The 11189-nt window shown below is 49.4% G+C and overlaps 1 protein-coding gene across 1 annotated transcript; it reads left to right on the top strand.

Moving 5' to 3' along the window:
- The first annotated feature begins 2160 nt into the window (after positions 1–2160).
- LOC148188039 (uncharacterized) lies at positions 2161–5045 on the top strand. The gene is made up of 3 exons (XM_088085507.1): positions 2161–2490; positions 2586–4744; positions 4847–5045. Exons 2-3 carry the CDS (start codon positions 3948–3950, stop codon positions 5043–5045), a joined length of 996 nt encoding a protein of 331 aa, XP_087941633.1. The 5' UTR covers positions 2161–2490; positions 2586–3947.
- The last annotated feature ends 6144 nt before the right edge of the window (positions 5046–11189 follow it).

The following is an 11189-nucleotide window of genomic DNA, read 5'->3' as shown; positions in this document are numbered from 1 at the left end:
TGCCTGCTCTCATTGGACGCTGGCACTTTGTGTATGAGACAAAACTACCAGTGAAACATTTCATCACATTGTGCTTTTGCTGAGTAGATGCTTTGGAGTCTCTCTTTTACAATTTTCCAAAGAGAAGCATAATGTCATTGTTACTCATTCCAGAGTTATTCTTATGACATCAGACACGGACCAAACAGCTAAAGCACAAATATGTGCAGTCTTGGCTACACTGCGTATTAGTTTTATCAAGACTTTGAGAAACAGCTAGAAGTTCGTGTTCGCAATGTTTCCTTGTATTAATAGAAAGCAGACCCAGCTCACCCCCGCGTTACATCGCAGCTCAACTTTTATTACACAACAAAACTGCAGTCTAGCCACAACCCAAACAAGTGGCGATTCTCATCTTTGAACCAGTTGTGCGTTCTTGTTAAATCTATTCAATGTTCACCGCTGTACTGGAAATCAATATTGATTGGTGCCAAATCTTATGCACAATAAAAGAACATAAATATATCAGTCAAATTCAATCAATTTATCAATCATTTATTTATTTGTCCATTGGAATTATACAAGGTACTACTGCAGTGAAATGTGGTCCAATCAGTTCTTTTAACTTGTGCATTGTAATTTAGTCCTTTTTTGCATCATGTAATGGCTGCTACTTTTTAATTTTCTATGTTTTTGGGTAGTTCTGGTAATTCATGGTTTCTGGTTATGGAATGATTGAACTGTCCACACATCCATACCTCAGGTTGTTACATCAGAACACAGACATCGACTTCGCTCTGTGGCCACCTCTGAACAGCATAAGTGCAGTAATCCACTGCAGGCACACAACAGCATTTCCCAATCCCACACATCACACCAGTCCTTATTCACCATAAAGCTCAGGCCCATATCTCATTTCTCTGTTCTGTTAAATCGATATACAGAACAGAGTCACCTGGTTCAATGCCACTGTCCAGGATTTAGCCAACTTTTGGTGAATCAAAAGATATTACAGTTCCTGATATCCCCTTGAAAACTGATGTGGCACTCAGTCACCCAGTTTATTTTCTAACGCCTGTACAATGGTTAGCAGGATACAAGTACAGCCGGTGTCCATTCTTCTTCATCTTTTCCTCTGTGTTTACGGACATTTACATTTGAAAACTTCTACCTGGCTAACTAGGAGCTAGAAGTGGGCAGAAGGACAGTTTACAGCATGGTGAACTGATGTCCTCATCCCAATGACTGACACTCAGCCACACGCCACCACCGTCCAAAGCCAAACACAAAATCCACAACCAACACTTGCAAAAAATAGACACAAAAACCTCAATTTTGCACAAATTTAGTAGAACTGACAGAAAAGCACCTGAATTTGTCTGCAATTACATAATACATATATAAAATTAATAGCCTACATGTTTTTTAAGGGGGAATTCAATGCTCTCTGAATATAAGGGGGTACTTGTACCCCCAAGGTGTATTGTGATTATGTCCTACCATTAAACTAAGATGCTGACCATGGTAAACATATACCTGCTAGACGGCAGCATGTTAGTATTGTCATTGTAAGCATGTTAGCGTGCTAATATTAGCATGTTGTTCAAACTAGTCGACTGTGTACAAAGCACCTGCCTTAAGCATGTTGCCAGCTGGTATTCCCATCTCATCATCATCATCACGTATCAGAAATAACGTCACTGAGATCTCCTGCCAAACCACAAAGTTTCTGTTATTTTTACTCTTCCACACCGTCTGCTCTCATTGGTTGCTGGGTCTTTTTGGATGAGAGGTCACATTGGTTTTGTCAGCTGAGGTTTCTCTGTAAACTGACTAACAGAGGAGAACTGAAAGTGTGCAGGGGAAGTTCAGTGTCTTGTCATGTTTGAGAGACTCTGACAACATTGACTCAACAGGGTTTTCTGCAGAGGAGTTTTGACCACATATCATTCAAATTGTGGCTTTTGGTTTATTTTGGTGGCCACAAGTTATGTGTGTAGCTTAAATAAACAATATCTTATAGCAATAACGTAGTAATGATAATACAATGTAACATTCCCTTTTTCCCACTGAATTCAACACGTGAAAGGCGTCTGAAAGCAGCACAAGAAGAGGGATGTCGCTCCAGGTTTCAAAGGGTTAAGTTTAAACTTGTGAATGTTGGTTTTGTCTTGCAAGTGTGGCAGGATAGCGCTGCGCTCCCTGCCGTGAGGGGCAGTGTGGCAGACAATTGCGCATCGCCTATAAATAGACCAGGTCGGACCCGTCTCGTTCTTTCCGCTTCCTCTTCCTCCTTCACGGAGCCGACAGCGTGTGTGGTGGCGTCTCGCTGGTTTGCAGGTTAGATCTCCAAACAAAGGTATGCATGCTCTGTGTCTCCTCGATCTGCTCAAGTTATTCTGTGTTGTGGGCCTGGCGCTTACCTCAGTTTCGCTCCGTCCGGCAGCGCGGTGTTACCTGGAGCCGAGCTGTCTCCCTCGGGGCAGTGTGTGTGTGGTGCACTCTCTGCGGGTAAGATGCTCAGTTCTCTGTTTTTTTTTATATATTATGCTGCCGATGGTCAGGTGAGGTGTACTGATTTGTTTTCTCCCGGCTGTCGCTGCTAGAGTCTGGGCTGTGCGCTTCCTCCTCCTGCCACGGTGACATCTCTGATCCTGCTCTCCGTACGCGGCCGTCACGCGCCGCTGTGAGCCTTGCTGCTGTCCTGGCTCTTTATGTGTCCTGGCTCTTTCTGTGTCCGGGCTATTTCTGTGTCCGGGCTCTTCCTTTTGGCCTGGGTTTTTTTTCTTTTTTTAGTTTCATCTTGGCTTCGGCGTTGTTTTGGCTCGTGGCTAACCCCCTCTCGTCCATTCTGCGGGGGTAACTGTCCTCCGTGTGGGTCTTCGTGGGACTCCAGCCGCTTTGACTCGGCGCTCCGGGTCGGCCTGCCTTTGACTCTCCGATCCGGCCCTGTTGACTGCAGTCAAAGGCTGTGGCAACACAGCCTAGCCAAAAGTTGCCGGCGTGCGCCCAGAGAGGCGTCCTAACTTTTATTGCCACAGAGCCACACCCGCCAAGACTGTTTTAAATTAGAGTGGCAGACATTTATTGATTATTATTGGATTATTATTGCGTCTCAGTGTTATATTGGATTTATTGTTTGAATTTATTTGTTATTTCTTTTCATTGAATTATTATTGCTTGAGTTTCTGTTATATCGGATTAATTGTTTAGAAATATTTCTTTTCTTGATTTTGATAATTTGCGATTTAGTATAGTTTCTTTTGGCTTTGGGGTGTTATTGTTGATTATGTTGTGTGTGAGGACTGCCTTGATTTTATGGTTTTAATATTGTTTTCTTCCTGTTGACAGGTGCTGAGGCCCAGAGCGGCAGCGGTTTCCCTGGTGGTGGTTCCTTTTTCACGTTTTGGTTTGCAGTGTCACGGGTGAAGTGTAGTTTTGGATCCCTCCTTTTTTTGTTACCGCTGTCGTGGTAAGCCCCAGCCCTGTCCCTTATTTCCTTTAAGTGGCTCCTCACATCATTTCTCACCATTATTACCATCTTTTATGTTGATTCATTTAGTCTGTTACTCGGTTAAAAATAATTGTTTAATAAAATATATTTTTATAATTGGAAATCACGCTCTCGTCCTGTGGAGTTATTTTGACCTGCGTGCCTTGTTTCAAATCGAAAACTGGTAACTTATGAAGTCCTGTTATATCCTGGGGTGAAAGCCCCCAGGTGGCGTTGTCAGCAACCTTTTGATTCCGCTCGCCTTGCCACAATCTGGCGTTGTCGGCAGGATCCACAGTTTTAAAGGACAGAGACGTGATTTCCATTTTTAAAAAAATTTTGTAGTGTTTGTGTGTAAGCTTTCTAGCTAGGGTTTGTTATAGAGCCAAGACAGCAGTAACGCAACAGTCGTTGTTTAAAAATCATCCCCTCTTTCCTATCAGAGGGGTAGGTGGGGTAGATTTTTGTTGTCGGTATGGAGGAGGAAGTGCAGCAGCTCAAAGAGCTTGTGTTGCAGCTAAGGGCAGACAACGAGCGACTCCGTCAGGAGCATGCTGCGCCTCATTTGGCCCCTGATGGGGCAGCGTCGGTGTCCTTGGAGACAACTAGTGGTGCTAGTGCTAGTGAGGCTCCTCCTCCTGTTGTGACGGAGCGGCTGGTGGTGATTCCCAGGGACCGTAGATGTCCTGTGTTTAATGGTAGGTCAGGTATCGGTGTAGCTGAGTGGGTTGAGGAGATACAGACATGCATGCGAGCCCGCCACCTCTCTGCTGCTGATCAGGCCCTCTTCATCCTTGACCATTTGGAGGGAGAGGCGCGTGAGGAGATTAGGTTTCGACCGGGTGTAGAGCGCGAGGATCCAGCTCGCATTTTTTCCATCTTGCGAGAGCTGTATGGCCATTCGCTGTCTTATGTCACCCTGCAGCAGGCTTTCTTTGCGAGGCAGCAACAGGAAGGTGAGACACTGCAGGAGTTCTCACTGGCTTTGTTAGCTCTAATGGAGAGTATCAAGCAGTGCGCCCCTGATAAGATGCCGAACTCTGAGGTTCTGCTGCGCGATCAGTTCGTAGAGAATGTCCTTGACGGCTCTCTACGCCGTGAATTAAAACAAATGGTCAGGCGCGAGCCCACAGCTTCATTGTTAAAGGTGCGCTGGGAGGCCATTAGATGGGAGAGGGAGGGTTTTCCTGGAGGTGCTCGTGGGCGCAGCTGCTCTCTTCCATCTGCTCATGGTTTGCAGTTTAGTGTCCAGAATCGCTCCACCCGGCCCCGGTGGTTGTCCCACAGGGGCCCGGTTTAACTGAACTGATGGACCTCTTAAAGCGCCAACAAGAACAGCTTAACCATCTGACCCGCACTGTGGCTGCCTTACAGGCCCCCCAATCTCAAGGTCGGACAGCACGCAACCCAGTTATATGTCGCAGGTGTCAGCAGCCCGGGCACTTTGCCCGTGAGTGTGATGGTGAGCGTGTTCCATCACGTGTTCGCGCTCACTCTGCTACGGGGCCGACTTCCCACCCCTCTAGGCCTGCTTTGTCCACTCAGCAGCCGTCGGAAAACTGAAGCCCGCTGAGCTTCTGAGCCACAGCTCAGTGGGGGCACCTCCAGGCTCTGAAGGAAGTAAACTGTCTGGTTTAATGTCCTCTTGTCCCACTACAAATGTTTTGATGGGCGATGTCTCTGTGCCATGCTTGGTGGACACTGGGTCCATGGTTTCCACCATCACAGAAAGTTTCTTTCAGGAGCACTTTGCATCCTGGGAACATGATCGCCTGCAGTCCTGTAATTGGTTGCGGCTCCGGGCAGCTAATGGCCTACCTATTCCGTATGTTGGCTATTTAGAGCTTGATGTGACCCTTTGTGCCAAGGTGATGTCCCGTTGTGGGATCCTGGTTGTTAAAGACCCCCCTGAAGCTGTGACCTCAGTCCCTGGAGTTTTGGGGATGAACGTGATCAGACGTTGTTATCAAGATCTTTTTGGGGCCTATGGTCGGTCTCTGTTCGATGCACCCCCTGTGTTACAGGCCCCTGGCCCAGTCATTGAGGCCCTTCAGAAATGTCACCAGGTTGCAGCCCAGGGTCTTAAACACCCTACTGGTTCAGTCAGGGTGCAAGGTAAACGGGCCCTTCGCATCCCTGGTGGGGTAATGAAGCTTGTTGCCAGCACTTGCTCCTCGCAGTTTTCAGAGCAGGCTGTGCTGTTTGAGCCCCCTGAGTCTGGTCTGCCAGATGGGTTGCTGGCATCTCCCTGTTTGGTTCGTGTTGTCCGGGGTACGGCTTACATCCCAGTGGTCAATGTGGGGACAACTGACATTCTCTTGTACCCACGGACCTGTCTGGGTGCTCTCAGCAGCGCCCAAGTTGTGAGTTTACCCACAGGGGTAACAGAGGTGCGGCAGGCTACAGCTACCGTCTCTTCCCACGTAGCTTCTAGCTCAATTTCCGGGGTTGCTCCACAGGTAGATCTGTCAATGTTGACAGAGGAAGAGCAGGGGGAGGTGAGGTCCTTGTTGCAGGAGTACAGTTCAGTTTTTGCAACCCATGATGGTGACTTGGGCTGTACCAACCTCATCTCCCATGACATTCCGCTCCTGGATGATGTCCCGGTGAGGCAGAGGTACCGTCGCATCCCCCCCTCTGAGTACGAAGCGGTAAAAGCTCACATCAACCAGCTTCTCGAAGCGCAGGTCATTAAGGAGAGCAGTAGCCCTTATGCCTCGCCCATTGTTTTGGTCCGTAAGAAGGACGGCAGTTTGCGCTTGTGCGTAGACTACCGTCTTCTGAATAGTAAGACCCGTAAGGATGCTTTCCCTTTGCCTCGCATTGAGGAAAGCCTTGATGCACTTGGTGGTGCCCGCTGGTTCTCAACCATTGATCTTGCCAGTGGGTACAACCAAGTGCCAGTTTCGGAGCCCGATCGGCCCAAGACTGCCTTTTGCACTCCATTTGGGCTGTTTGAGTTCAATAGGATGCCGTTTGGACTGTGTAACGCCCCGAGTACGTTCCAGCGGCTGATGCAGAGGATGTTTGGGGATCAGCAAGGTCAGTCTCTTCTTCTGTACCTTGATGACATTGTCATCTTCTCCTCCTCTGTGTCTCAACATCTGCAGCGGCTGAAGGTTGTGCTCGGTCGCCTTCAGAAGGAAGGCTTGAAGGCCAAACTGGAGAAGTGCACCTTCTTCCAGAAGGAAGTTAAGTACTTGGGCCATGTGATCTCCAGTGAGGGTGTCTCCACAGACCCCGAAAAGATTGAGGCTGTGTCCAAGTGGGAGCGGCCTCGTCATGTCTCTGAGTTGCGTTCCTTTTTGGGTTTTGCCAGCTACTACCGGCGTTTTGTTGAGGGCTTTGCGCCTTCGCTAGTCCTCTGCATAAGTTAGTGGCTGAGCTTACCAACAAGAAGTCCAGAAAAGGTTCTGAGCAGGCTCTTAGTGCTGCTTGGACGACCCAGTGTGAGACCAGTTTTGAGGCCTTGAAGTCGAGGTTAGTGTCAGCACCTGTTCTAACTTATGCCGACTTTTCTCGTCCTTTCATTTTGGAGGTCGACGCTAGTCACAGTGGCCTTGGGGCAGTGCTCTCCCAAGAGACCGACAGAGGTGTGCAGCCTGTGGCTTATGCCAGCCGAGGTCTCAGGCCCACTGAGCGCAACATGGATAACTACAGCTCCATGAAGTTAGAATTCTTGGCATTGAAGTGGGCCATGACCGAAAAGTTCCGTGAGTATTTGTTGGGCCATAAGTGTCTGGTTTTTACTGATAACAATCCGTTGAGTTACCTGCAGTCCGCCAAGCTTGGAGCCACTGAGCATCGTTGGGCTGCTCAGTTGGCTGCATTTGATTTTGACATCAAGTATCGTTCAGGTCGCAGTAATCGCAACGCTGACGCACTTTCTCGGCAGTATATGTCTGGTTCTGGCTTGGCTGAGGGTGTTGTGCCAGGCACTTCAATCCCCAATGCCCTCCAGCTTACAGCGCGTCCAGACCCGGTAGTTGCGGCAACCCAGAGTGTGGTATCGGTTTTTCCTTCTCATTCTCCTGCTGATATTTGTGCCTTGCAGGAGGCAGATCACCTTGTAGGGGAAGTCCTGGTGTTCTGGCGGAGACGGGCTAAGCCAACTCCCGCTGAGAGGCTGCAGGTTTCTAAACCGGCAATGGCTTTGTTAAGCGTCAGTGGGACCGCTTGGTCGAAAGAGAGGGTGTGCTCCACCGACGGGTCTATCAGCCTGATGGCGGGAGTGAATTTTTCCAGTTGATTTTGCCCGCTGCTCTGCAGCACGAGACCTTAAATCGGTTACACCAGGAGCATGGCCACCAGGGCATTGATCGGACCACCGACCTGGTGAGGCAGCGCTGCTATTGGCCGGGGATGTCCGCGGACATTAAACAGTGGGTCCAAGAGTGCGAGCGTTGCCAGGTTGCCAAGGACTCCGGCTCAGTTCCACATAGTTACATGGGTCACTTGCTTGCCTCCGAGCCCAATGAAATTGTGGCTGTTGACTTTACCCTGCTTGAGCCGTCCCGCAATGGTGTTGAAAATGTCCTGATCATGACAGATGTTTTTAGCAAGTTCACCGTTGCTGTCCCCACACGAGACCAACGGGCCTCCACTGTGGCTCAGGTCCTCCTTACTGAGTGGTTCTACAAATTTGGTGTTCCAAGCCGCCTGCACTCAGACCAGGGTAGGAGTTTTGAGAGCGCCTTGATTCACCAGCTCTGTGGTTTGTATGAGGTCGCTAAATCTCGCACTACGCCGTACCATCCGGCGGGCAACGGGCAGTGTGAGCGGTTTAATCGAACCCTTCATAACCTGTTGCGCACTCTTCCAGCTTCCAGGAAGCGGGACTGGGTCCCCTGTTTGCCTCAAGTGTTGTTTTCATACAATACCACACCTCATCAGGGTACAGGAGAGTCACCTTTCTACCTGATGTTTGGTAGAGAACCTCGTCTTCCCATTGACTTCCTCTTAGGGCGAGTTCAGGATCCTGTACGTGGGGAAGTACAGGACTGGGTTGTGGAGCATCGAGCCAGGCTTAATGTGGCTTTTGAGGGTGCTCGGGAGCGATTGTTGGCTGCTGCTGGTCGCCGGAAGGAGCGCCATGATCAGTGTGTTCGTGAGGCGCCTCTACCAGTGGGCCAGTTGGTGTATGTAAAAGATCATAGTGCCAGGGGTCGGCATAAAATCCAGGATATCTGGAGTTCTGTTGTTCACCAGGTGTTAAAAGCCCCAGTAGATCAAGGAGCGGTCTACACTGTTGCTCCCGTACGTAATCTGCACCAGGTACGAACGGTCCATCGAGATATGTTGAAGGCTGTTCGTGGCCCTGAGAATCTAGTAGCCCCTCCTAGGGCCCAACCGCCTTGTAGATCAGAACAGGTGGAGGCTGACTCCCTTAGTGATGGTGACTTGTGGCTCTTGGTACCTGAAACACCTTTGCCTTCTGCGGGTCCGAGTCGTCCCTCTGCCGAAATCCGTTCAGAGGTTCAGGCTAGTTCAAGTGCAGTTCCTACATCGAGGGGCACTGTGCCATCCGTTCATTCGTTGTCCCCCTCAGAGCAACCCAGCACCAGTCAGCAGGTTCTGCGTCGGACTGCTCGCGCTACAGCCGGCCAGCATTCCAACCCCCACCATCTTCCCTTGCCTGCAGGCCCGCATGGTAGCCCCCCACAGCCTGTGTCTAATGCCCAAATGGCCATTTTTAGACCTTGGTGTTAGCTTCCGTAATTTTCTGCTCATCGTCGGGCCGACGACGCAAAATCTGGGGGTAGATGTGGCAGGATAGCGCTGCGCTCCCTGCCGTGAGGGGCAGTGTGGCAGACAATTGCGCATCGCCTATAAATAGACCAGGTCGGACCCGTCTCATTCTTTCCGCTTCCTCTTCCTCCTTCACGGAGCCGACAGCGTGTGTGGTGGCGTCTCGCTGGTTTGCAGGTTAGATCTCCAAACAAAGGTATGCATGCTCTGTGTCTCCTCGATCTGCTCAAGTTATTCTGTGTTGTGGGCCTGGCGCTTACCTCAGTTTCGCTCCGTCCGGCAGCGCGGTGTTACCTGGAGCCGAGCTGTCTCCCTCGGGGCAGTGTGTGTGTGGTGCACTCTCTGCGGGTAAGATGCTCAGTTCTCTGTTTTTTTTATATATTATGCTGCCGATGGTCAGGTGAGGTGTACTGATTTGTTTTCTCCCGGCTGTCGCTGCTAGAGTCTGGGGTGTGCGCTTCCTCCTCCTGCCACGGTGACATCTCTGATCCTGCTCTCCGTACGCGGCCGTCACGCGCCGCTGTGAGCCTTGCTGCTGTCCTGGCTCTTTATGTGTCCTGGCTCTTTCTGTGTCCGGGCTATTTCTGTGTCCGGGCTCTTCCTTTTGGCCTGGGTTTTTTTTCTTTTTTTAGTTTCATCTTGGCTTCGGCGTTGTTTTGGCTCGTGGCTAACCCCCTCTCGTCCATTCTGCGGGGGTAACTGTCCTCCGTGTGGGTCTTCGTGGGACTCCAGCCGCTTTGACTCGGCGCTCCGGGTCGGCCTGCCTTTGACTCTCCGATCCGGCCCTGTTGACTGCAGTCAAAGGCTGTGGCAACACAGCCTAGCCAAAGTTGCCGGGCGCGCCCAGAGAGGCGTCCTAACTTTTATTGCCACAGAGCCACACCCGCCAAGACTGTTTTAAATTAGAGTGGCAGACATTTATTGATTATTATTGGATTATTATTGTGTCTCAGTGTTATATTGGATTTATTGTTTGAATTTATTTGTTATTTCTTTTCATTGAATTATTATTGCTTGAGTTTCTGTTATATCGGATTAATTGTTTAGAAATATTTCTTTTCTTGATTTTGATAATTTGCGATTTAGTATAGTTTCTTTTGGCTTTGGGGTGTTATTGTTGATTATGTTGTGTGTGAGGACTGCCTTGATTTTATGGTTTTAATATTGTTTTCTTCCTGTTGACAGGTGCTGAGGCCCAGAGCGGCAGCGGTTTCCCTGGTGGTGGTTCCTTTTTCACGTTTTGGTTTGCAGTGTCACGGGTGAAGTGTAGTTTTGGATCCCTCCTTTTTTTGTTACCGCTGTCGTGGTAAGCCCCAGCCCTGTCCCTTATTTCCTTTAAGTGGCTCCTCACATCATTTCTCACCATTATTACCATCTTTTATGTTGATTCATTTAGTCTGTTACTCGGTTAAAAATAATTGTTTAATAAAATATATTTTTATAATTGGAAATCACGCTCTCGTCCTGTGGAGTTATTTTGACCTGCGTGCCTTGTTTCAAATCGAAAACTGGTAACTTATGAAGTCCTGTTATATCCTGGGGTGAAAGCCCCCAGGTGGCGTTGTCAGCAACCTTATGATTCCGCTCGCCTTGCCACACAAGGTTTATTTTGTTTTTACATAATCAGTCCTCATTCCTCTGACTTACATGTTTTATTGGGTGACATCACATCAGGACACAAACATATCTCCCTGCGCTTCTCTGACTCTGCCTCCACTCCCTTCCTGTATTGAAACGTAAGGCTGACTATTGCGTAAAAAAGTTTCTTCCTCAGTCTTCCTCGCCCCGTCTTTTGTGTGTGTGTGTGCGTGCGTGCTGCTCATCATGTCCACACGCGACGTGCGCACTATTACGCAGCGCGCCCAAATCGCAGCGGGACTCCTGGTAGGAGTGGGAAACTTCACCAGTGCGTGCAGGGTAGGGCGGGGTGGGCTGAACCGCGAGGAAGAGGGGGTGTGTGTCGGCTTAA

This window comes from Plectropomus leopardus, chromosome 12, assembly GCF_026936395.1.
Source record: "Plectropomus leopardus strain MGB_pleo_1.0 chromosome 12, ASM2693639v1, whole genome shotgun sequence".
Classification (NCBI taxonomy): domain Eukaryota; kingdom Metazoa; phylum Chordata; class Actinopteri; order Perciformes; family Serranidae; genus Plectropomus; species Plectropomus leopardus.
This window is presented reverse-complemented; position numbering and strand designations above follow the sequence as displayed.